The sequence below is a fragment of the Patiria miniata genome, unplaced genomic scaffold (genome assembly GCF_015706575.1).
Source record: "Patiria miniata isolate m_02_andy unplaced genomic scaffold, ASM1570657v1 HiC_scaffold_5, whole genome shotgun sequence".
In the NCBI taxonomy this organism is placed as follows: Eukaryota; Metazoa; Echinodermata; class Asteroidea; order Valvatida; family Asterinidae; genus Patiria; species Patiria miniata.
Window position 1 is genome coordinate 20810914 of NW_024037072.1, and position 27592 is coordinate 20838505.

Here is a 27592-nt window from a genome sequence, read left to right on the forward strand (position 1 = left end):
ATAATTTATGCATGGCTACGCATAAACAACACTAGGTGCAGCTAACCTTGGCGCAATGCATTCAAATTCATCTGCCACAAAAAAAGAATACAGCCTCAATCCTCCAAAATCCTCCAAAACCGCCTGGTTTGATTTCGGAGGAATGATGAGGGTTAGGCCAAAAAAAAATAAGTCGGTCTCTGGTCAGCGCGCGCGTCGATTTTTTAATCATGCGCGTCAATCTTTTTTTTTTTCCAAAATGTTCCGCGGTAGCTCCGACAGCGCCCTCTATTGCCGCACCTCCTCAATTTTTTTTTTACCAAAGAGCACCAAGGAACTGGGAATTGCACCAAGGCAAATGATCGAGAGCACCAAGGCAAATTATGGAGGACACCAATGTACATGAGGACACCAAAAAAGCAAAATATTACCCCACCTTGTCTGTACAATCCAAGCTTGAAGAAAACAAAAAAAGCAAAAAAAAAAAAAAAAAAAAAAGCCGCATCCCCGCGTCAATTCCGGAACTTTGGTCTGACCAGAGACCGAATATTTTTTTTTTGGCCTTAGGGTTAATTATTTTCTGTTCCCGTGTTTCTGCCGTTCAGATTACCTGCAACAGATGGTGGACATCTGGAGTATACACGGCCCCCTCTTGGGCGAGATGGGCTTCAAGTGTATCCTAGAGTGTGCCGTCAGACCAGAGTACCCAGACCCCTTCATCCTGTGCCAGTATGTGCCCAATCTCTTCACCGGCAAAGACCAGTACAGGATTACTGTCACCGAAAAACAGGTATGGGCTTGTCACTGTCAAATTGAAAAATTGCTCTGTTTCTTCTTAAATGGAGTCAGGGAGCCAGACTACAGGAAAATGATTGTTTTTCTTGGTTTTTATAGCATTTTTGAACCCAAAACCTCAAAAAAGTCAGTGTAACTATATTTGCTATATATTTCCAACCCCCCCAATTCCATCCGTTTCTGAAAATTACAGCAAAAGCAAATGATGTATATTCCCTTTAAGGGGCAAGCTGTGGCTTTGTGAATCAGTTTTGCAAGTGGAACCTCGCTTTTGTTTCTATGGGCTCCATGCGCAAACAAGAGAGGGCGCTTTTTGCAGGTCCAGTGGTTGGGACACACAGCATGCACGTAGTGGATTTTGCACACATTTAGAACAAAGTACACAAGACTTATTTTGATGGAATTTGCACAAAGCCATAGTGTCTTCACTCGAGCATCAGGCATCATCGACATGTATTTGAGTGTCTCTCCCAGTGGTCTCACCCAATTCTCCCTTTCTTACCGTTGAGGGGGTACTTGTGTACGGAGCCCAAATAATCCTCCAGATATCGTTGTGTAAAGCCAGTGGAGTCTCCCCTTCAGATTTAATGGCAGACCCCATAGCATTTGTACTGAATGGACAGTGAACACAACAGTTCTAGTATAGTGGTTTTGTTTAATACTGAAAACCTGTAGCAAACTTTCTGTCATTTTGGAGCCAGTTTCCCGGGCACCATTGTTGTAGTCAGGTTCGTATCGAGTGCACGTTATCACACCGGCATCACACTGATGGTGCAGCAATCTGGGGAAAATTGCATGATGAGCACTTCAAATACAGGTGTATAATTCATTGTCTACACAAGAAATCCTTGCTGAAAGTGAAGATAACACTGGTACCAAATACCCTGTGAAATTATTCCACCCTGAAATGGTATCATTCGGAAGAAAACCCATCATTGGAAGGTAGTTTAAGAAAATGTGCCTGCAGACACACTTACGAAGTGCGTTAGCAATGGAATCCAGCTACGAGATGCCAACAATTGTTGCAACTGTTTTTCGCATTATGCGTATTATCCGCTAAGCTGACACTTCAACAGGTTAGTTGTTGTGTACCCTTCTTCAAATGAAAAACAGTGATCCTGTGTACCTTTATAAACTTTGGTTAGTTTGGGGGTAAAATCCTGTCAGAAAGGGTTTATCTTGCGTGCAAGCAACTTCAGTTGACCTCACAGCTACATGCTCAGTGTGCAGTACAGTGAGTACACCACTCAACATTGTAATATGTTGTACACATGTAGATTATTTTTGTGCCTCGGCAAGCAACAGTTCTCTACTAAAATTCTTGAGTCACTGTAGCGCCCAAAACCGCTCTTCCAATTACTCCCTGTAGCGCCCGAAACTGCTGGAGCAGTCTATGGTTTTATTGAGTTTTCAATGAATAAACACAATGTAATACAATGAAGTACAGGTGCTTATGGGTTAAAACAATATCGTTTCAAACTTCTTATTCTTTGATTTCTTTGCTGTGTCAGATGACTGTCCAGTGTGCTGACTTCAGTGGTCTATGGAATGCTAGCTGTACTGTAGTACAACTCATTCGGCTGTTTAACGAGGAAGGCATCCCAGCAGTGCAGGTTAGTGGTATCATTGATCTAGTATACAAATATTGAGTGGCTCAGCGTGGAATGGGCGGAATATTATCGCAAGGTAAAATCTGGACTTTTGCATTTCACGAGGCAAAGCCGAGTGAACTGGAAAAGTTTTTACCGAGCGACAATATTCCTCGCATTTCACATTTTAAAGCCACTATATTTGTTTTATATAACTGACATATAGATCCTTGTCATTTGATATATTTGAACTTTTATTTCAATACAAAATTGGTGGAAAATGTATTGCTCTCTTCCTAACCACCCCTTCAGGAAAATGTTTGAACCCAACTCTGTAGCGCTGGCTCTTTGGAACAATACGCGCAACGCTGAACGCGCACATGAGCATGCCTTTGCACACAAATACCGCGTCTTGCAACAAGAATGATCCTAACTGTTCAATAGTATTTCCCATTCCCCATGGGCGAAAAGGACTTCTTGAGCCCCGGCGTGAATAGGAGTAATAACGAATGTCACGTGGTGTGAGTTCCACCAATCAAATGACAAGGATCTGTATGTCGGTTATACAATAGGAGCTGACGAAATCCACATTTCTAAAAACAATCCAATAAAATTTTGCCTTTGACAGAGATTCTGCTAGGATCGAAAGGTTAGGCTGCCTATTTTTGTTTGATTTGTATATTTCATGTCAATCCAGTCAGCAAGTAGTTTTATTCATTTTCAATAAAGGTTAATATTTGGTTTCCCCTTCACTGACACAATTTCATGCTAAAAATTCCATCATCTCTGCAACATGAGATTCGAACCAGCCGACGGTAATGCATCTGCACTTGTAAGCAGGAGGTTGTGGGTTCGAGTCCCACCCGAATAAGCTTGCAAATTGTTTTTCTTGCAAGTCCTTGGACAACAATGAGCATACAGTGTACATGAAAATACGTCGGTTTAAAGGCAAAACCACTTATAAAGTTACATCTCTCTGATGCCAAAAAAATTAATTCAATCAAACAAGCAGTTATCCAATACCATGTTTGTTTGTTTACAGCTGTGCTAAGTAAACTTATTTTAATACATTGAAACAGACACTAATAAATGATGTATATTTTTTTCCCAGATTTCTGATTGGCCGGATCTTCGATACAGGGGCGTGGCCCTGGACATTTCTTGTGGGAGGGTACCTAAATTAGTGAGTATCCCAAGAAGTTGAAAAATTTGACACCAAATTTGCCGAAAGAAACATGTGGCATGAACCGGCAACTAGTCTCTATTTACTACACATTTCTCCACAGTCAGTCACCAGACTAATGACACTGAATGAAGAGGTCAGTCTTTTCAAATAGTTGGACCATGGTTGGACATGTACCAGTCTAGTATTTAGCCTCATGTTGAAATCACTTGACTCTCATGCGCAAAATATTGAAGAAAAATGTCTCCTATAACAATGAATTGAGTCTGCAAACTTGGTTGGTGAAATACTGAGAACCTTTTCTTTGCCCAATAGATTTTCTAGAAAATTGCTGGCTAAAGAGTGAGTTAGTTCATAGCCTGATTAAGTTTTGCACGTTTCAGAGCACTCCAGGCCTGAGCTGATATTCGAAACAATTTAAAGATGAACATCAAAGCTAATATTTCTCACGAAAGCTCTCGAATCATGTGTGTAAAGTGAATGCCGGCAAACATGAGGCATTTGACAAACTAAACAAAAGTAAGGGTTGTTTTTTACATCATTTCTTATAGACCACTCACGTTTTCAAATGTTCAGATTTGAAAAATGCTTTTCGCGTATTCAGGTGATGATGATCATATATATTTGAATATTTGGTTTATTCGGCACAACCCTAGTGTCCTCTAGGAAGCAGTTATTATTAAAAGTGCATATTAGCATCGTAATATTTAGACAGGTTCCAAGCTGAAGTTTTTAGAAGACAAATTTGCTAAAAGAAAATTTTTCTGTGATAAACTGGCATGTCACCAAATAGCTCCTAAGACCAAAAAAAAAAGTCTCCGGTTTCTGGTATGGAGCTTGCCCAAAAAGTTGTGCGGCGACGCAGCTTTTTTTTTTTTTTTACCTGATTTTTTTGCTTCAAATGTCGGCTGATGACTGCAAATGGTGCCCGACTAAACTTAGTGCAAATATATGGGAGTCCAGAGAGGCCACATAAAGCTTATTCTCGACCATAACCCAATCTAAAAACACGTTAAAATTTTGCAGCAGCAGGATTCCAGTCAAACCAGTGAGTTTGGCGGTTTTGAGACATCATCTTTCATTGGGAAAAAAAACGTTTTCATTTTGCCGACGCGCATGGCGACGCGCGCGCATACCAGAAACCGGAGACTTTTTTTTTTGGCCTAATAGACTACTGACCTACTTGTAGTTGTAGAACTGCTTTTTCTGTTTTGTTCTACACAATTTAACTGCTTGTCATCTTGTCCTTCCCCCCCCCCCAGGATTATCTGATGCATGTCGTCAATATATTAACCCTTATGAAGTTCAACGAGGTAAGTTATTGCCTTTTTTTCTCAAAGAAAGATAGTTTGACATTAAAATTGGTTCTGTTACAGTGAACTTAAAAAGATTGTTTTGGACATTGTCGTCATCGTAGCAATACGCACTAATTTTCATTTTTCAATAGAATCTTGTCCTTTCCATCTTTGCGTCCATTGATCTAACAGATACAGGAATGTGGTTTGAGTTGTCCAGTTTGAATGTTGGAACAAAATTAAATCCGCTCCAGACAATTTCTTTGTTTAAATGTTAAATTATTATAATGGACCTAGTCAGTTTTCCTTTGTGCTTTATTTGATAATTAAAACCTGCGATCCCGTTTGCTATTTCCCAGGTTTGCAGCACTGCTAGTGTTGCTAGCATCGTGACTTTGGGCAAAATCCCTGGCTAGTGCCACAAAAATGGGCAAAAATTACTAGCACCCTTTGAACCAAGACATTAACAAAATGGGGGAACTGCCAACATAGGGCTGGATAGCTCACTTAGAGCACCGGAACAGCTATCTGGAGGTCGCAGGTTCAAACCCTGCTTCGTTCAATTTCTTTATAATGAAAAGTTTGCGGAAACACTATTTGCGAATAATTTCTCAACTAAGAGAATGGTTCTGAAAAGAACCAGAGGTATAAACTCGACGTTCCGGTCAGTATGCTCTGACCATCTTCAGGAGAGTGCCTAAACTCTAAAAAAGAGTTTCTTTCTTAGTTGAGAAATTATTCGCACATGGTGTTTCCGCAAACCTTTCATTATTTAGTATCTCCACCATGCAAAGCCTCAAATCTTACTTTTCAATTTCGTTGTTCAACTTTAAGAATAACCCCTCCAAAAAAAAAAAAGATTGATAAGTACATCAAATATCTAGAACTTTTTTGCATTCAAAGGCATTTGTTATTCATTGTGAATTAACGTTTTCTGCTTGTGTCTTATTTTTAGCTTCATCTGCACATGAAGAGTGTGGAAGGGGAGGAGGTGGAAGGAGTTATGCCTTACTCTGAGAGGTGAGCACCCTGAACGCAAAACCACACCTCCAAATGTAGAGCAATGCATAGAAAGTTACTAAACGCTAATCAAATCTTTAAAAAAATGAGTGTTGGAGATTTTGATATGTGATGCGATCAAGTTTAAATGAGTCGTTTGTTGGCCCTTATCAAATTTTGGTGGTTTTTTTTTTTTTTTACATTTTTGAATAGAGCTATCTTTCAGTATATATTTGGTGAAAACCCCATGTGAATACGACCTTCCGTTCAGAAGTTATGAGACTTTGAACAAAGGCAGATCAGAAAGAACAAAACAGAGAAATCAACGATTCAAAATCGAAGTGTTTAGTGAGCAACAATAAACATGCTTTATTTCAGGTTATTGAATATTATCTCCTTACAGTTGACATGAAAGAGGACACATGTAGCCATCCAATTTTATTAAAAAAAAAGTCAATTTTAAAATTTCCACCCCTACTGACCTATTTTGGGCTGTATCTTAAAATCATAATTGCAGACAAATGACTCATTTAGCTTGATTGCATCACATATATTCGATTTTGCTCTTCGCATAACATCTTTTTTTGGGGGGGGGGGGAATGGTACTTATTTTGTAAAGTTTTCATCGGAACTGTCTGGTCAGTGCTTCTCAGTTTTTGCTGAGTTTTGAGAAAACATTCCTCCGTACAAGAGGACAAACTAAAAGAGTGGCCACAAGAAAAATAAAGGTTTCCACCGTCATGGAAAATCCTTGAATTCCTTATTTTACAAGGGAAAAAGTCATGGAAAAGTCTTGGAATCCTGTACAACCCATACGTGATAATGTGTAATATTTGGTTAGAGCCAGAGTCCATCATTTGCAGCTATCCAAAAAGTAACTGGCGTAATTATTGTTGACAAACATTCTTAGTTGAAAGATAGTAAGGTTGAAAGATAGTAAGGGGACTAAACTCACTATTAAATTATTCTGTCTGGCAAGCCGTCATTTTGAAGAAATCAACGAAAGAAGGCCTTTCCAATGGTGCTTCTTAAGAAGCACCGTAGGAAATTCAAATTAGTAGCTCGTTTTGTTATTCGGCGAAGCGCGCAAGTACTGGCACGACGCATACGAGTGCACGGTTGCTATAATTCGTCGGATCAGTGCGCGACATCGCGTAGCTGCAATCGGCTCAGTGAGAACGTGTCCCGGATGCTGAATTCAGGCCCAATTCAAAACATGATTCAGCAACTTTTGATATAAAAATCGAGATCCTAGAAATTTGTTTTTCTCGAAAAATACAGCTGAAGCTAAGCTGAAACTGCATCAGGTTAGTTGTTCAGCATCCTTCATCAGATATTGAGCACTTTTGTTGCTTCAAACGAACAAAATGCACAAATCACATATGATGGACTATACCTTTAAGGCAGTCTTCCACTTGGCATTCCAGTTTACTATACCTCCTCTTCATGTATATAATCTCTATATCTGTTGCTCATTTAGTGCACTATTGTCATGCTGTTATGGTGCTCAGTGGTCTTGTGCCGAGCAGGAAGGTTGAAAGGGAGTGGTATCCCTTGCCTCCAGAGCAATAGGCACCCAAAATGCCGACGTAGGAATTGGCCATGGAAAGCCGATTTTGCCCCGAAAAAGTTATGGAATTGTATTTCAATACTTCTGTAGAATCCCTGACAAATATTTAGCCAAATTCTGTGCCTTGTAGAATATGACCCCTCATTGCTTTAACAATCCTTTAAAAAAACAATTGTACTGGTCACGTAATTAGGTTTGTATTTTACTTTTCATGTACAGTGAACTCCTGGATCTAGAGATTTACTGCAGGTGGCGATACATGGACGTGATTCCCCACCTGGACATCAGCTCCAAGACCGAACTCACTCCCAAACAGATGGGCATCTTCAAGCAGGTCTTAACCTCGTTCGGATCCACAAGGTAAGAGTTGAGATGTTTGGTCATTCCTTTTCATACCTGAGGAATGTTTCACAGGTTGAAAATTAATTTTCCAGGAGTTGATAATTTGAATGTACTGCTTGGCGAACATGCATGATGTGGAGCGCTCGTGGCTTTTTGGTCTGGAACATTGAACTCATAGTCTGCGGGTAATTCTGCAGGTGGTGGGTTCGAGTCCAGCCTGGGGTTGTGGTGTGTGTGCCCTTGGGCAAGGGGCTTTGTCACTCATTGCTTCTCCCCACCCAGGAGTAAATGGGTACCTGTGAGGGCAGAGATGGTTATTGTGGTTGATTTTTAGCTGCTTTGCGCCGAAGTGGCAGCAATGAGCTTTATACTCCCAGGGAGCTGACATTGTCTTTTAAATGTTTCATTAGCCCGATGATCAGGGGTGATAATAAATTAAAACACTTTGATCTTTGTTAAAAGTGCTATATAAATGTCAATTGTTATTATAAAAAATCAGCTGGGAGCCTCCGGGTTTAGCAAAACGACCCTCTTTTTTTTCTGGTTTTTTTTTTCCTTTTGTGTTTTTGTTTTTTATACTCAGGGCAATTTTCTCAAATCAGCAAATTCGTCTTGACATCCCAGCTTCTCGAAACTGGCAAATTTTATCAGACAGGTTCAACAAATCAACCATTTTTTGTAAAAAAAAAAAATATTAGAAACTAGTCAATCTCAGTGGCATAATAATTATCCCTAATGTCTGTTTGCTGATTTGATATTGTGGTTTATCTGTATTACATTCAAGAAGTCGAGTAGATTTAGTATTTTCTGTTCTGGTGATTGCTGTTTTTTTAGTTGGTACAAATCAATCTGTATGTTTAACCTTAGAGCCCTCCAGGGTATTCTGACTAGAAACCCTGCTAAACGCAGCAACATGCAACACTTGTCAAAATGGCAAGCCTGCTCAGTGTGGCAAGATCCGTCGGGTCAAAAGTCTCAAGGCTAAATTTCCTCAGAGTCTGTGTTCACCAACTGCAGCAGGATACTACTGTGGCATTGTTCAATGGGACTAGCCCTCATTGTCTCAGAATTGGCCGGTTATGCACTGGTGTTGGTGGCTCAGTGCAGCACTCTCCCACAGACGTTTACACCTGTGTTGCACCTGGCAGGGTTAGGGTTAATTGTTTTTGATCTTTGAGCAACAGTACAACCACAATTTCCAATTAAAATCCATCTCGGCCCTTGTCTCCTTCTCCCACGTGCAGCTCGGTCAACATCGGCGCCACGCTGACCAAGAAACTCCTGGCCACTCCCTCGGACGATGACCAAGACGGCAAGGATTCCTCCCACCTGGCTCAGCTGGACGTGAGGGACCGTCTGCACCTGCTTGGGGTCAAGGACAGCCACAATGTACGGTTCTGTGCCAACACGGTGGACATCAGCGCAGAGACTATCGCCAGGTTACCAGTGGGCAGTATGGCAATGCATTATGGATGCAAGGTAAGCACTGGCATGTTTCTGTGGGGCGCTGTGGTCCAATGGTTACGGTGTTCGACTCGTGTGCCGTGGTACATGGGTTCAAATCCTGACCGTGAAAACATGGTGCTTGTGCTCTTGAGCAAGGCACTTTACCATTATTGCTTCGTCCTTTCGGATGGGACGTACATTTAAAGCCGTAGGTCTCGTGTGTTGTGTAATGCACGTTAAAGAACCCAGTAACACTTGTCGCTGAGAGAAGGGGTTTGCCCCGGTGTTTCTGGCAGTGGCAGCGATTATGCGCCGCAGCACCTAGCAAAAAGGTGTTACATAATGGGTCTCATATGTTCATATACTTCATTTACTTGTCTTTGGTTGCATTCTCCCCCAGCGCTTTGTATCCTCTGGCAAAAGGCGCTATATAAATACAGTTATTATTATTATTAGATATTCTACTTCGGCTTCTACCTGTTAGGTAAAAAGCTTAGAATTTATTGTTTGTTCAAAACGTTGTTAGAAATATCTGAAGCTTTCACTCTTAAATGAAAAATACAACTTGAACATTTTAAAGCCGTTTTTTTTAATTATGAAAAGAAAATGGAAATGGTTTAGACATTTTACATGTAAAGGACCGTACCATAAATGACCATCGCATATTCTGCAGCCCCTAACGGTCAGTCTGGGGTCCCGTCACCCACAACCATTCAAAGAATGGTCATCCATAGACTGGTCAGTATGACTGCAGATAGATGAAATCTCAGTGTGGTGCTGAGGTAGGAGTTGAAGCAGACTTGAGCTCCTGTGCGATGAACCACACACAGTAATTTCCAGGTCATGAGCGTCATTTTGAACATGCGCACATTCACTTGATGCAAACGATTGAAAAGGGCCGTTGTGCTTAGCTGCCACGTCTAACTGTACATCTAACTTGCTCGCGGTATCCAATGTGTGGGATCTGTTGGATATTATACAAATACAACATGGTTTGTCGGGAAATAGTGAAAACCTAATGACCCTGAGGTGTTGGATGAGCCGGGGGAGATAGTCCCAATCATCTAACACCGAGGGGTCATTTGTTTGCACTATTTCCCCGCAAAAACATGTTGTATTTGTTTTACTATACCCCTTAACCCTAACTCCCTAGGGGGTGTGAAAAATCATATTGAAATTGGAGGATTCAGGACTGTTAGGGCTATTTATTCATCAGGCAGCTGCGGTATTCAATTCGTCCATTCCACCATGTTTTTGATCGTGCAGTATTTGGATAAAGGGAAACATTATTTTAATTTAAGGAGACAGACAGTATTGAAAGTTAATTTTGTGTCATTTAATAACTCTAACATTCACACAAAACACTGCATTTATTTTCATTGTGTAAAATTTCACCCACTTCCTCCTCGGTTAAAATCGCAAAGCAAGCACCACCGGTCGCCATTTTGATGTACGCCGTAATAGACTGGCACATGCATCTGTCCTCACTGGTGTTCTCCATGTTAGGCACGTAAAGCACATGCATCATTGGTAAAGAGATAACACAGTACTGTACTGAGCTGCGACCCAGGTGTGTGATAGTACGTCCCTGGTTTTTGCGCGTCACGCGCGCGTACGAAGACGCAGGGTGATGGCTAAAACTTTCCCACGGTTGAGTTGCTGGAATGGACCAATTAAATGCCGCGGTTGCCTAATGAATATTTATGAGGTATTGTAACAGCACATGACTGAAAGGGATAATGAGCAGAGTCTTCCACTGTCCATTCCCAGGTTGACTATGACTACAGTGCAGCGTGTACAGCACTGACAGAGGCAGGGTGAGTACAACACATTGTAACATTTTGTCCTCAGCTATGAGCCAGCACATCAACATTGATTGCGAGGAAAACAATCTCACTCTGTGGCATTCACTCATACAGTGTTCAATATATGGACTAGCCAGACACGCCAGTTAGAACTTGTCGTTTCTGTCAAGATGTCATGGCAAGGAAGTTTGAGACAGCCATTTAAAAAGGCAGTGAAGTTCAGATAGCCGTCAGACTGTGCGCTCTTGTATTGTTTTACGCTCGAGGACAGACAACAAAAGGACAGACTACAAAAGGAGCACAAAGGGGCCTTTGATCCTCGGACGACGGTGCCTATTGTTAAAACTGGTCCTCGATCGTATGGTTATGTGCTTAGTCTATGGGAAAGTGTTATATTTTAGAGGGACAGAGGGAAACACAATAGGTTGTCCTCAGACGTATAGTAAAACACGACTGTGCGTACACATCCATGCAACACTGAGTGCACAGACAATAGACCGATTCTCTATGTTGTTTTTGATCACAGCTTTGATTAACCCTAACCTTCCCAAATTCTCCCCCATCCTCTTTGCAAAATGGGGGATTGAGGCTACATGTCAAAAGTGTGTTGCTGATTTCAGAGGATGCACTGTGTCTTGGGCCGGACCTTGTGTTGTTTATGCTCAGCCGTGCATAAATTTAGGCCTAGATTCAACTTGAAACCCTCCACACTGCTCCAGGATGTCACTGGCTCTGCCTCAACATATTGACAGTGATTGCTGCTTTGCTGGAGAATTTTGCAGGATTGAGACAGTGGTCACCCCTCCAAGGACCACATTCAAGAAATTACGGAGGATAGTGCATGACGCACTATAAAATTATTTAGAACTATAAAATTCTGACTCGCTGGTAGTGTTGCGCATGCCTACGTGAGGATTGTGAACTTTCAACCAATGAAACGGTAAGAGGCACTGGATTTTTAGGAGTCCACATTTTATTGTGACACTGGAAAAGTGTTTAAGACCAGCTAACCACGTCTTTATCATCCGTTTAAGACCGGCCACGTGACGGGCTCTCGACCAATAGGAATGGCTAAACTGTCTGAGGTATTTATGAATTATTGTTCAAAAGGAACATCAAACTTAAATAAATTGTTGATGTCGTTGGCTTTTTGTTTTCAGAGTGGCCTTCTCCGTTTGTCCTGGAACTGCAGCCTGGGACAGGTAAGTTTGAAAACATTTTTGATCCGTCTGTTGCTTTTTTTCTTTCCTAAAAGTTAATAGTGGACACTATTCATCACTGATCCCACTTGACCTTCTTTGTTTTACAGTTCTCACAACCCATTCTTAATTTCAACCATAGCTATCATTATGAGAGTGCATGGCACAGAAGACAACATGTTTCTCTGGCTTCGGCATGTCATTGTTGTGGATCTTTTGTCCGCAGTGTTCAAAAAGGAAACAATATACCTGGTACCCTCCATATACGTTACCACACACAGCATTGTATCCACGAGCCCATCACAAGTCATCACGTCTCAAGACAATTTATTCAATGGAAAAATAACATTCGCTACTAAGCCTGTGACTGGACTTGTTAAAGGACTTGTGTTGTACTTTTGAACAGATTTGTTTGAATGGACTTATCTACAACATGGTCCTTGGTAAAAATCTCATCAATTTTCACTCCCTTCCTTCTTTGTCTTTAATTGTCCAACACATTCTGAATTCCTGTACGCTGAGGGATGGTGCTTAATAAGAGCAAAGTCCGTTTTGCTTAATTTTTAAAATACTCTGATATTTGTTGGTCAAACAATTCAAATTTCGCAAGTTCCTCATTTAAACATAGCCAAATAAAGTGGTGAGAGCCCTTTTAGCCAGGATTGAACTATTGATACTAAAATTCCTAGCCAAACCCCAGCCCCTCTGACAAGAACCACGTTTGTGCAATAAAATCCTTATAGTGAGTCTGGCCGGCCTCACCATAGCTGATGGAAATCAATCATATCCTAGTCACCGAGCTCAAGTGATGCTGTTTGCAATTTTCTGACCACTATAACACCCCAGACTGACAGAAAGCAGGGTTCGACTTAAGTGGTAGCCTGCTAGCCAAATGCTAGTCAAAACAGCGGCAGGCTAGGCAAACTATTCATAAGTAGCCCGGCTGGCGAGTAAAAAATTATTGGGCTACTGCAAAGATGAAAGGACAGGAAGAAATAAATCATTAAATTCAGAAAGCAAACCTGTATCAGTTTGTGTCTAATTTTACTAACTGTTTAGGGTGAAATTATTAGATCTGTTTATTTAAAACACTCACAGAATTGCTTCAGGATACATGTTTTCCATGAATGTACATTGTTGTTTATGAGACACTCTATAAAGAAAAAATATGCAGACTAGTAAAAATGTTAGACTAGTTAAAAATCTGTTCCAGTAGCCCGGCTTGCTAGTGAAAAAAAAGAGTGAAGGTCAAACCCTAGAAAGCACAAGGTTGTGTGAATTGGGACGTGTAACCTTTCTTTTTTGCAACCTATTGCAGCATTGTTGGCTGTCCAGAAGCCGCCATACGCAACATTCACAACGCGGTCCTCTCGGCTGCCGCCTCCCCCAACGCCGTGGGTCTGCTACTCACTGATTGGTCAGGGACTATGCAGATCAACCAGCCCACGATCAGTTTCCCTGGTTTCGCCACGGCCGGCGGACTGGCTTGGAATAAAAACGTACCCCTGGTGAGTTTGAACCTCGGCCCGAGTTTGTTGTACACTGGTTTCAATTAAATTAAGCTGTTTAGCACAAAATATTGCTTAGCACGTTTCGCGTGCCAAGCACGCTGAGAATCATCCACAAACAGTATGTTCATAACATGACCTCATGACATTTTGTTTTAACCAAAGGTTCTATTGACCCTAAACCCTTAAAGAGGTTGTGGAATGCTCGAAGACATTTCCGTCATTTTTTGTGTATATGTAGCCTAATGTGTGATGAAATAAAAACGACTATTGTTTCTGTCATGAAATGAGTACAAAGGGTACTTTTGAGAGCTATTTTTCAGGTCCTGTTTCGACCCGAACGTGCAATTTGTGTAAAAGTTGTCGTTGCGGGCAGCAAACAAAACACAGTAAATCGTGACGTAATAAACAGGACTCGTTTATCGGGAGTCCTGTTTATTACGTCACGATTTACCGTGACTGTGTTTTGTTTGTTGCCCGCAACGACGACTTTTACACAAATTGCACGTTCGGGTCGAAACAGGCATGACAGGACTTGAAAAACAGCTCTCAAAAAGTACCTTTTGTACTCATTTTATGACAGAAACAATTGTCGTTTTTATTTCATCACACCTTAGGCTACACATACCCGAAATATGACGGAAATGTCTTCGAGCATTCCACAACCTCTTTAAAGTATTTTGGCTAGAAACCCTGCTAGATGCAGCAAGTTGCGACACTTGTCAAAATGGGAAGCCTGCTCAGTGTAGCAAGATCCATCAGAAAATAGACAAGTTTGCGGGTAACACCATGTTATGTCGAAAGAAATATCTTCTTGGAAGCAGTGTGGTTCTGAAAAGAACCGGTTGGTTGAGTGTAGAACTCGACATTTCGGACCAAAATGAGGACCTACAGAGCATACTGTCTGATGCACACTGTGTAGACCTTTATTTCAGTGAGAGGACTTGCCAAGTATGGTACATGTATATAGGCTCCTTAGATCCAAAACGTCACAGCAATTCACAATGCAGTGCGCCACCAAGAGTTTGCCACAGAGAGTTAATTTTCCCAGTGCGTTTTCGGAGATGGTCGACAAATTTGCAGCGCTGGACATTTGAAATTGTTAGTTTTTTTCCGGTCAGTAGTTTTGTAAGCGTATGATTCCAGTTAATGTTTGCCCTTTTCTGTTCTTTTTACCAATGTGGTGTTTTTGTAAGGCGACAGAACTCTATGCCCCAGTTTATAACAAATTAGCTCAAGTTGTCTACTGACACTCATTCGAATGGGCCGTGTTTTGTCGACCGTCAACATGAAAAATGGACTCTCCATGGCAAACTCTTGGTGGCGCACTGCATTGTGAATGGCCCGAATTGGTCATGCAATGCGCTTATTTTGTGCTGGGAAAAGTCATAGAATTTCATTTTAAGATTTCTGTGGGATCCCTGGCTAGTAACTAGGGTGGCATGGGTGGCTTGTGCATAAAAGCGCTCGCCTCTCGCCTAGGTGACCACGGTTCGAATCCTGGCCGCAGATCACACGTGAGTAGAACTGTGCGTTGGTTCTCTCCTGTGCCACGAGGGTTTTTCTCCGGGCCCTCCGGTTTTCCTCCCTCCGGAACAATCAAACACTTTTGATCTCTCAGGCTGTGCTCCGTGGTCATATGGGTCGATGTGGCCGGCAGCCATGGGCACCTTTACGTGCCAGCGGTCTGACCACGTTGTAGCCGCGTCCTTCGCAATTCAGCATACCAGCTCTGAGTAAGGATGATTAGCCTCCCAAATTATTATTATTATTATAACTTATACTCTCCCGCCCAATTTGCCTTTCTCTAAACAGGATTTCATCACCAGCAGGCTTGCCGACATCATCAACCACTACTTCTTCATGGATGAGGACTGTGTCCTGGGTCAGGTGATTGTAGAGCTGGGCCGGGCCGAGACCTTCATCACCCGGTCAGCGTGGAACATGCTGGAGGGTCAGCTGGCCAACATCCCTAACCCTAAGGGCTCTTTCTTGTGTCAGCTCATCAGCAAGCCCGATGAGGTGGACTTGGAGCATGTCACCCCTGACGTCATACAGGTATTTAAAGGAAACCACACTTAGATTCTTTCAATATTGGGTTGTTACCCCTGCCAGTGGGCTTGGTGGTCTAGCGGTAGGGCACAGGATTCATGATTGTTAGATTGTGGGTTCGAGCCCCGGCCATATGCGTGTTGTGCCCTTGAGTAAGGCGCTTTACCTCAATCACTCCTCTCAACCCAGGTGTTAAATGGGTACCGGCATTACTCAGTGCTGGGAAGGTAACAGACTCACTGTGGAGGAGGTGTGGCGATCCCCCCACAGCAGCATTTCATGGACTCGAGTCTCACCCAATCGCTTCGAAAGAGAGATGGGCACTCCGTCCTGTGAACACAGATTCGTCCCCCTTACCCTTTCCAGTTGTTATTTTACAACAAAAAAATAACCAACTTTCTCTTGGCTCTGTTTGCCTTTCAGAAAACTCTGAATCACCTTCACAAGATACAGAGGTCCCTGGAGTCAGCTAAGAAGACTCCCGTACAAGAGTTTGCCATCGTGGAGCTGCAGCTAGCCACGGATATCATGCTGTGGGCCAGCAGGTAGGCACCTTCTTAACCCTCACCTCACCTTAAACCCTTACCCTCCTCACTCCTCCAAAATACTCCTGGCGGTTTTGGAGGATTCTAGAGGATTGAGGATGACTGGTGATTGAATCACATGAGGATTTTGGAGGATTGAGGATGAATGGTGATTGAAGCATAGGAGGATTTTGGAGGATTGAGGATGAATGGTGATTGAAGCATAGGAGGATTTTGGAGGATTGAGGATGAATGGTGATTGAAGCATAGGAGGATTTTGGAGGATTGAGGATGAATGGTGTTTGAAGATGAGGATGATTTTGGAGGATTGAGGATGAATGTATTTTGAGGCATGACTGTCTGGTGATTTTCGAAGAATTTAGGCGTTGGTTATCCTTCATTTAAACACGAGTGCAACATTTTGAGATGAGGATGATATTTGGAGGATACACGATGAATGCATTTTGAGGCAGGACTGTCTGACAGTTTTGAAGAATTTAGGTGCTGTTGCAAAATGTTGGAGGATTGAGGACAGTTTTTAGCAAAAAGGACCTAGGGGGTTAGGGTTAATCTACGGAGTAGTAATCTGTAGTGTGCATTTCTTTCCCTACAAGTGTGCACAACACATGAAGTATTCTGTGGTATTTGGTACTTGACCCCCAAAGAGCCCTTAGGGGGCCAGGGTTAAAGGCACGTAGGAACACTTGCAATTACCCGGAAAAGTACCTACCGAGTTCACGAGAGAATCCTTGCTCAAAGTGAAGATGGGACTGGTACCAACTACCTTGTGAAATTATTCCGCCTGAAATGGTATCATTTTGAAGAAAACAATCATTGACAGTGGTTTAAGAAAATGTGCCTGGCACAGTTTTTTTAACCCTTTCCTTACCATGGGCGACTTTTGTCGACAAGAACTACCCCCTTGCTGATTCCCATGGGCGACTAGCTAGTCGACTAGGAAACCACACACAGAACACCCTCAACGCAGATATATTGACTACTTTTCAGAAAGGCGGCATGTTCATATGTTTGGCCGCCCATACATCAACCATGTACCAGCTGAAAGAGTGTTTTTGGAAAGTTTCAATGGTGTAGTTTATTCATAGTGTTACCATTACAAAAAAAATGAGAAAAAGTGCTTCAGAAGTATCCACGCACAATTTGAGGTATGGAGTGTCATTTGGTCATGTGGTGAAATGGCTTGCAGTTTGATAAATGGGACCAGATGGACAAAAAGGCATATAGTACAGGCAATATAAGGTTTGACCTCAAACAAATTGCAACAGAATTTTTTTCACCACAGTACATTTCTATAAGGTCCCTAAAATGACATACTAAAAGTCTTAAGAAATCGAGGTGGTGGAAATATGCCTAATTTGCATAAATCCAAAATGGCCGCATATGTTAGGACTTTCGGATTTGATTTGGTCATATTTCTCATACTAGGTGGATTTTAGAGGTACTTTAAACAACAGATTTAGTCCTTTTACATTGATTTACTCATTATTCAAGTCCTAGGTAAATTCCAAGATCCCTATGTTTCCGAAATTTTCCAAATGCCGTATAATTTGCATAAATGCCGTATATTTTTGCCTAATTAAAGTTAAAATAATGGATGCCATGTGTGGACATGTACCAATTGAGTGTTCCCTGATAATCCAAGTCAAATTTCACACCACAGTGCATTGCTATAAGGTCCCTAAAAAAGTTGTTAAAAATCCAAGTGGTGGAAATATGCCTAATTTGCATAAATTCAAAAGGCCGCTAATTACATGATTTTCATATGATTTGGCGCGGCCATAATAGTATATAGGCCGTTATGTACTTTTGCTTTTTTTTGTTTAAGAAGTAATTTTTGCCATATTTGGAAAGAGTTTACCTCCCTAAGCCGGAAATGCATTGGAGACATTTTTCCCAGCTACCGTGTGGCGGCCATCTTGGATTTCAAAATGGCCGCCATTTCGAGCCTAATTTGTATCATATCTTCGGACTTGATTGTCACATGAAGTTTATTTTGATGGCAAACCCCATGTTTTTGATACCAAGGAACCTGAGTACATTATTGTTTATGGTGTACTCCAAATGGATGGCAGCCATCTTGGATATTTCAAATATATGACCGCCATTTTCGGCTTATTTGCATGATAAATTTGGGCTCGAATGGCGTACGAAGTCAATTTCGGTAGCAAACCCCATACATTTGATACCAAGTAATCTTAATGACCCATTGCTGATGATCTATCCCAGATGGATGGCAGCCATCTTGGATTTTTTTCAAAATAGTCGCCATCTTGGATCTTATTTATAATAACATTGCACCTGAATGTCCTATGAAGTCCATGTATTTGAATGAACTCAAGTAAATCACTGTGGACGGGGTACTTACAGTTGATGGCAGCCATCTTTGATATTTCATAATTGCCGCCATTCTGAACTATTTGCATATTAATTTTGCACTTGAATGTCGTATGAAGTCACTATTGGTGGCAAAGCCCATAAATTTGATACCAAGGAATCCAATTAGCACATTTAGGCATCCCAAATGGACGACAGCCATATTGGATATTCAAAAATATCGGCCATCTTTGATTTCATTTAAATAATAAGGTGGCACCTAAATGTCGTATGAAGTCCATTTTGGTGGCAAACTGCATATGTTCTTGATACCAAGGAACCCAAGTTTATCATTGTTGATGGGGTACTCCACTGGGAGTATACCCCATCAACAATGATTTTCGTGGGTTCCTTGGTATCAAAAACATGGGGTTTGCCACCAAACTGAACTTCATATGACAATCAGGTCAGAAGTTATATACAAATTAGGCCCGAAATGGCGGCCATTTTGAATTCCAAGATGACCGCCACATGGTAGATAGAAAAAAAATGTTACCAATGGATTTCCAGCTTAGGAAGGTAAAGTCTATCCAAATAATTATGAGAAAAATTCCTTCTTTAGCAAAGAAAAATGCAGTGGCCAAAAATATGACATAATATGCTATCTAGTAATAACTCTCGTCCTAAGTTGCTTTTCGGAGTACTTTAAACAACATTTTGTCATTTGACATTGGGGCCATTCAGTGTCAAATCACCCCCCAAAACTTTTAAATTTGAAACCCTAACCTCTTCAAATTGGATCATATTTAGTTTATGGGGTAATTTCGGCTGAAAAGCCGAAATTTTCAGTTTTAGCACCATCGGACAAACAGTTTTCGCGCTACCGCCCAGGCAATTTTGGTCAAAATGGACATTGCTGCCATTTTTAAATGACCATATTTCTATAATCTGTGAGCCAAATGTGTTAATCTTAATTTCTTTTGAAAGGTTACATCATGAGAAATCCAAATTTACCATTGTTTTTTTCATGTCGGGGTTATTTTAAGTATAATGACATTTTGACCTTTAGTTTGACCTTGAATTTGACCTAGGGATCACCCGACATTGAGACAAACTTGGATGAAAATTAAACCCCAAGATGTTCGCTACAAAATATCAAAAAATTGGGAAAGATATTTTTTGTTCGGTTTTTGGCTCATCTCAAAGTTGGCATACGCGTTGCATAATGTGATATCCCTATGCAGTGTACTAGTGGATTTAAAGTAGGGATTTTTTTGTCCCTGAAATGTGTTTATGTACAGGGTGTCACAAGACTGTTAAAATTATTTCATCAATCACTAATTTTTTTACGGCCGTAAAGTGTTATGTAACTTCGGAGGTGGGTGCTAGGTGAATTATGCAAATCGTAATTCCTTTTTCCTTTGTTGCATACCAATTCTGGGCTTGCATCCATGCGGGAGGGGTATAAAACTCTCGCCCACGTATTTTCGAATTGAGGTTTGCGGTTTTTTGGTTTATTTCTTTCCCGTAATATTGATTTTTGTGATTTGTAACTCCTGTGTTGAATCCTCTGTTCTCTTGAGTTATTCCTTGATTTTTGGTCCGAGTAGAGCGGCGCAAGGGTTCGCTCTGCGACACAGGGATATCACATTTTCCAACACTTATACCAACTTTGACAAGAGCTAGAAACCTTAACAAAAAATATTATACCCCATAGGAAACATAGGATCTCATAAGGTACCTCGGACTGGAATGATGATGAAATCAATGTCAAAGGACAAATTGTTGTTCAAAGTACTCCAAAAAGCAATGCAGGACAATGTAATTAGTGGCCATTTTGAATTCATGCAAATTAAGCATATTTCCACCCATGGATTTCTTTCCTTTTTTAAGGAACCTTATAGCAATGCACCATGGTGTGAAATTAATTTATGTACATGACTGGACTTGGATTTTGAGGGAAAATTTTATTGTGACATGTCCACACATGACAGCCATAATTTTAACTTTAATCTATGCAAATTAATAAATGGCATTTATGCAAATTATTATCGGCATATCGCAAATTTGGGAAACATAGGGATATTGAAACTTACCAAGGTCTAGAATAATGAGTAAATTCGCCTGATGATCGCCACGCAGTGTGCGTGTGCGTGAAACCAATGGTAGCAGAATAGACTGAACCTATATGTTATATATAGATTCATATATATATCATATTGCAAATAGTATTACAGCATAATAAATGAATATAAATCATGTACAGATCATTTCTGAAGTCAATGGGCATCTCAATAATAAATTAAGATCAACTCTCTGTGTTTAGTATTAAATATATTGTTGCAGCATCACTAAATATTCCATTATAAAGTAGCAAAAAAAGTGGTACTGGGTGTGGTTAAGAAACACATTAGAAAACTACTTTCCACCACTCAGATTTCTTAAGACTTTTAATATGTTATAGAGGAGATTTTTCTGAGTAATAACCTTTTTAAATGGTTTCTGTTGCAATTTGTTTGAGGTTACCCCTTATTTTTTCACATAATGCCTGTACTAATAACATTCTTTCATTTTTAAATCACATAAAAGAACAAACTTTACACACAACACCTATGATTTTAATCACTCCTTGGCAGTGAAAATCTGGGTTGAAAAAAGTGATTTTTCGACTTGTGGTCATTTTGTTCACGCTCGAGTGATTTTCGCATGACTGAGCAAACAATTCGGTCCTGGGGAGAGCCAAGTCAATAAGCAATGTGGTAATGAAAGGGTTAAGTGCTTTAGCAATGGATCCAGTTACGAGGCCCCAAAAATCGTGCGTATGTTTTCTCTGTTTTCTCAAAATGTATAGTATCTACTGAGTTGAAACTTCACCAAGCTAATTGTTGCGCACCCTTAATATTTTGAGCAACATTTTTTCTTCAAACAAAAAATGCACGAAAAGCAAATGCTCCCTTGTACCTTCAAGGCAAGTTCACACTTCACACAAATGCGAAATGCCAGGCAAAGTTGACTTCGCAAAACATCTGCAGCAGAATTCACTCCGGAGTTGAAATGTGTTGAAATGTTGTTAAGTACTTCGCATCATGAAAAACTTCACATGGCGTCACAGATTTTACATCAGCATTTGTGTTAGCCCGAGTTCGAACCTACATGCACTTCACAAGTATATGAGCCATCCAGCCCCAAGTTAAAGGTAGCTTCCATCATTTGTAATTTGTGCATTATGTTCGTTTGAAGCAACAAAAGTGCTCAAATTCCAAAGAAGGGTGCTGAACAACTAACCTGATGAAGTTTCAGCTCAGTGAATGCTGTTTTTCTGAGTAAACAATATTCTACGATCTCGATTTCAAATCAAAAGTTGCTGAGTCAGGTTTGAATTGGGCCTGAATTCAGCATCCGAGACACGTTCTCACTGAGCCGATTGCAACTACGCGATGTCACGCACTGGACCGATGTATTGTAGCAACTGCGTGTACGTGTGCGTCCTGTCAATGCTTGTGCGTGCTTCGCTGAATTTTTAAAAATGGAAATTTCGAAGAATGCGTCTTTAGACACATCGTTTGAAATGGCCTTCTTTCATTGTTTTCTTCAAAATGACAGCTTGCCAGAAGGACTAATTTCACAGGGAGTTTAGTGCCATTACTGTCTTTAAACCAAGTATGCTTTTCAACAATAATTTTGTCAGTTATATTTTGGATAGCTGCAAATGATGAACTGTAGCTTTAAGTCACAACCTGTTGAACTAAACTTTCACGAAGGCATCCCTTTGCTGCTGTTCATCTCCTGTAACTTATAACCAGCGTTGTGAGTTGACTTTTGATTTGCACACTGGCTTTGTCTTGTCTTCTTGTCAGAGTGGCTCGTATCCTGGTTGTGGCCGGTAAGAAACCTGATGCAGCGTCTGCAGGCTCAGATATCGTCAATGTTGGCCTAGCGAATGCTAACATGACAGCTAAGACAGACTCCGCCAACAAGTAAGTACAGGAAGTCTTTTCAGAAAGCATCGAAGAGAGATCCTAACTAACAAGTGTAATCTCCCTTTCCCCACCCCCACCCCACCCCCTTTTTCATAAGGGCCCGTGACTATTCAGCCCCGGTATGAAAAGGGCCCCCCTGTAAGCTCGTCCCCTCCCAAGAAGTCCTCTCGTACCCCGTCCCAGCTACCAGCCCAGGAGCTGGTCCGGTTGCTAATCAGGAACTCCTCTATCCTGGGGTCTATTGTTTGCAAGTATTGACACATGTAATATATCCCAGAAGAAACCCGCTTGTGGTTTTCATCTCTCAGAGCGAAACAATAGAACACTTTCGTCGGCACAGATCAAAACCCCTGCCATGCGGTTTCACGCACAATGGGACCGTAAATTACCTAGGCGTTATGGATAGATTTTATCTTTAATCCGGTAAGTCTGCTATTGTTCTGCTGTGGACGTTCTCTGAAGGGCAATAAATTAATGCGCCTGACTGACTTCAAAACTTCTGGTCAGACAGGACCATGTACCGGACGAGATTGGGCTGAAGACCGGACTGGCTTTGGGCCGGACGAGGTACCGGGGGGCCCTTTTCATACCAGGGCTGAATGGTCACGGTCCCTAATTTGGTAGTTTGCATGAGGTAATGCTGAAAACTTTCACGGTTTTTTTCCACACCAAAACCTATCAATGCCTATATTTCGGCACTTAAATACCTTTAAGAAGCTACCTCAATATTTCGATTTACAAAAACCTATTCATAAATACCTGAGACAGTTTCCCCATTCCTATTGGTTGAGAGCCCGTCACGTGGGTGGTTTTAAACCGCCGGTAAATCACCGCTGCATTCTGCGCCACATCGCGCAGTACATGCCCCGCGCCACATCGCGCAGTACATGCCCCGCGCGCGCCAGTTTCAGATTTTTAGCACTAAACGCGCAAGGCACATACCATAGTCATGGCCAGATGGGTGTTTCACAAAACATAAAGTAAAGTTGTTGGAACAAAATTGTTGGAAATGGGTGAATTTTTGACTTGTTTTGACCTTTTTACCATTAATGAATGGGAATAAATATGTGCTTGGCCGATATTAAAGGGAATGTACAACATTTGCTTTTGCTGCATTTTTCAGAAATAAGTGGATTTGGAGGGTTGGTATGTAATAGCAAATGTTGTTTAACTGAGTTGCTTCACGTTTTGGGCTCGGAGATGCTGGAAAATCCAAGAAAACCAACCATATTTTTGTAGTCTGGTTCCCTGACCCCAAGCAAGATGCAACGGAGCAATTTATAGACTTTGGGAAATTGTAAGGTCAGAGAATCAGTCTAGCAGGCTTGTACCCCTTCACAGGTGTGTAATCAATTGCAAGAAAATGCGGAATAACTAAATATGAAAAATTAGCAGCCCTTTTTGAAAAAATGTCAGTTTTCTCCAACGCCGGTCAGCCGACCAGCGTTGGAAAAATACAAGTTTTCTTGAAAATGTCAGCACACCAGGGGCCACGATTTTACAGGATGCTTTGGACTGACATCCCCAAGCAATCCAGTAAGATATTTCATGATAATTTGATCATTTCATTTTTTGATATTTGCAAATGTTGTATCTTCCCCTTTAAACAAGTATGTTTGAAGCAGGCTAGGGGCCTGGTTGTGGATGATGACCCTTGGGCCGTTATCAACGCCAAGGCCCCTACCCGGTTATAAACGTCCTTGTGAAAAACCCGCCAAGCACATATTTATTCCCTTATTAAAAACCTATATTGATGAAGAGTGGCAGTGTGAGGCCTCTATATTAAAACTTTTCTGAACTTTTTTTTTTGATTTTTCAGGCTTCTAAGCATCATCGATATGTACCGGAAAGTCTGGCTTCACACCAACCACACTTCGGGGCTGTTGGAGTGCCTGGAAGTCTTCAACCACATCTTAGAGAAACTCATCCCCACGGATGTGGAGGGCTTACAGAATGGTGATGTAGAAGAGAAATAATGAGACGCTTCAAAGGGGGAAGGAAAAAAAACTTGCTCAGTCTCCTCACCTGGCAGAACGCCATAAAAATTAATAACATTTGTCACGAGTCTTTCTTTCATTGCATCCACTGTAAAATTTAGCTTTGCAGTATTACGACCACAGATAATAATCACATGATTATTGAGGCCTGGGGCCAATTTCACGGCGCTGCTAAGCACAAAAATTTGCTTAGCACAAAAAAAGTCTGGCTTATAAAAGCAGGTTACCAGCCAAAACTTTATGTGATTTTCATGGCAAGCAAACAACAGCTGAATACCAATCACAAGCAATATACATCACATGGAAATTTGGTCGGTAACCTGCTTTTATAAGCCAGACTTTTTTTGTGCTAAGCAAATGTTTGTGCTTAGCAGCTCCATTGGCCCCATATGTGCATGTATCGACGTCGACATCAAAGCATTTTGTTTCAATGTCCACTAATTGCAATTTGTTGAATTGAAAATCAGTCGTTGAATCGCATGTTATTGGTTTAGTTTGGGCCAAGGCATTTGACCAGATGTGAACCACAGACCTCTGGACTGCTGTTAAAGTTTTTAAAAAATGTGACATGGACAGTTCGCAGGAGCTGGTCAGTATTTATTATCTCCAAGCAAACTTGAATCTTCGAGCGCGATTGGTCGATCCATGGCAATAACAGTGTGGTGTTATACAAATATTGAGTGGCTCAGAGTGGAATGGGAGGATATTATCGCAAGGGAAAATCTGGACTTTTGTGTAGTCCAGATTTTACTGAGCAATAGTATTCCTCCCATTTCACAATTTAAAGCCACTCACTATTTGTTTTATATAACTGACATATAGATCCTTGTCATATGATTTACAGTTAAAATGAACTTCTATTTCAATAAAATTGGTGGGAAATGTATTTCTCTCTTCCAAACCACCCCTTCGCGAAATGTTTGAACCCAACTTCTTAGCTACTGGCTCTTGGGACCATACACGCAACATGCAATGCTGAACGTGCACACCAGCATGCATTTGCACACAAATACCACGCCATGAAACAATGACGATCCTAACTGTTGAATAGTATTTCCCATTCCCCGTGGGCGAATAGTACTTTTTGAGCCGCGGCGTGAATGGGAGCAATAATGAATGCCACGTGATGTGAGTTCCACTAATCAAATGACAAGGATCTGTATGTCAGTTATATAATATCCCATTATACCACAGTCCATATCGCACTCCATGTATCGCTATGCTAGTTCCATCTTTACTGTGCTTCAAGTTTGCTTGAAGATAAATTCATTATCGCCCTCTTGCTTGTGGAACAAGGAAAATGTAGTGTGTCTGTGGGACACATACCACTTGGCCTTCGGCCTCGTGGTATGCAGGACACAGACGCACTACATTTTTCCTTGTTCCACTCGCACTCGCGGGATAACTTATAATATCCAAATTTAATAACTCCTTGGCAATCGTGTTCCCAGAAAATAAAAACACTTGAAATTTTGCCGGTACAGTATGCTTGATACAACATCTTAAACTGGTTGTCTGTTCTCATAGTGAATTACAATACTTTTTTGTAGAATGCTTAATTTAGGGGAAAGATGTATGTATAAAATGTGGTCCAGTGCTGTATATTTGATAGAAATCACCGTTCAGAGGAACAAAAAGTTTAATGGATTTGTACATATATAAAAGTAGTTTAACCCAATGAAATCTTTTTTGAAATTATAGTTTCCAGATATCCTTTAATTTTGCGTCAGCTTACATTTATTTTTTTATTTGGATTCTGCAAAATTGTGCCAGACTAGTGTGCCTTTCACTAATTTCAATGTGGTTTATAATTAGGAAAACTTGGAAGTCCTATTGGGTACTAGATTCCCATTAAAAGTGGTTTTGTTTGAGTTTTTTCAACATGCAGTTGGGTAGGGTTGGATGTGAACCAGACAGCAAAATCCACATGTCTGCATCATAAATGGGCCCAGTTTCATGGCACTGCTTACTGTTAGGGAAAAATCCCTGCTTAGTGTAGCAGAAAATTCTGTGATTAGAGACCCTAATCACAGAATTTAGGGTTTAGCATATTCCAATTTTGGCTTATGTGCATGTGTACATCCTGTAACTAAGGTTTCCGTGCTTACAGGGTTAGCACAGATCTTATTAATAGCGCTGTAAGCACAATGGTTATAGTGAGTGCGGAATTCCGTGGTTAGCAGATTCATGAAACTTCAGATTTGCTAACCAGTTCAAAAAAGTTCCTGCAGTGAATGTAGATTTTTCTCCAAATATAGAGATTCATATATTTTTTTCACTTATTATATATTAAAATGGAACAATTTTTCCTTGAATCCAATACTTTTGGAAGGTGTTGGACGTGGCTGATGGAGAAAAGCTTGTTAGGCACTTATTTTATTTTAACATGGAATATTTTAGAAGCACTGTGGGAGAGGCACTGCACATAAGTGGCATTTATTGCAATACACACAGGTAGTGTATTCTTGCCTTTTAATGTGCATTGAAAAGTTACACATATCTGAAAAATATCTTCAGTACTTCTTACAAATGTGAATGCTTTTCATGTTTTTGCACTTAAATTATTTGCCTTGTAAAGACTGTTAGTTTGTCAAACTAAGTCTATAGATCTCTCTCATTGGACGCCATCTTCGTAGGAAAATTACAACTGCGTATTCAATGCTATCAGGTGCGTGTGCGCGCTGTGTGCAAAATGTTCTAAACACGCACGTGTTGCTCCAAATTTCTTTGGAATACGGCGCAGCCGATGCGCGTCATGAAAATTTGACGCCCAAAATGTGGCAATCTGCAGGAAGTAACGTCATTTGAGAGAGACCTATTGAAATCGTCCACATGTCTTATATTTTTTTACCTAAAATTTGTTCGTTCTTAAATTTGATTCAGGTTCGTCTTTGTGAAAGAATAATGTTTAATCCAATAGGAATTTAGCTTCAGCCTTTATCTCTCCCACATTAATGATTTGAAACTGTAACATTAAGTGATCTTTAAACTAATT

General features: G+C 40.8%; 1 protein-coding gene across 2 annotated transcripts in view; it reads left to right on the top strand.

The window, feature by feature from the left end:
• Positions 1 to 24786, top strand: part of LOC119740462 — a 50708-nt gene extending 25922 nt beyond the window's left edge. For both annotated transcript variants that reach the window (XM_038215783.1, XM_038215782.1), the window contains exons 9-22: positions 585 to 769; positions 2286 to 2387; positions 3475 to 3546; positions 4809 to 4859; positions 5797 to 5861; positions 7630 to 7770; positions 8997 to 9231; positions 10969 to 11015; positions 12164 to 12205; positions 13521 to 13710; positions 15526 to 15768; positions 16186 to 16307; positions 22478 to 22597; positions 24420 to 24786. In XM_038215783.1, the coding sequence (XP_038071711.1) occupies positions 585 to 769; positions 2286 to 2387; positions 3475 to 3546; positions 4809 to 4859; positions 5797 to 5861; positions 7630 to 7770; positions 8997 to 9231; positions 10969 to 11015; positions 12164 to 12205; positions 13521 to 13710; positions 15526 to 15768; positions 16186 to 16307; positions 22478 to 22597; positions 24420 to 24576 (1772 nt within the window). In that variant the 3' untranslated portion in view covers positions 24577 to 24786. The remainder of the gene's footprint in view (positions 1 to 584; positions 770 to 2285; positions 2388 to 3474; positions 3547 to 4808; positions 4860 to 5796; positions 5862 to 7629; positions 7771 to 8996; positions 9232 to 10968; positions 11016 to 12163; positions 12206 to 13520; positions 13711 to 15525; positions 15769 to 16185; positions 16308 to 22477; positions 22598 to 24419) is intronic.
• Positions 24787 to 27592: the final 2806 nt, after the last annotated feature.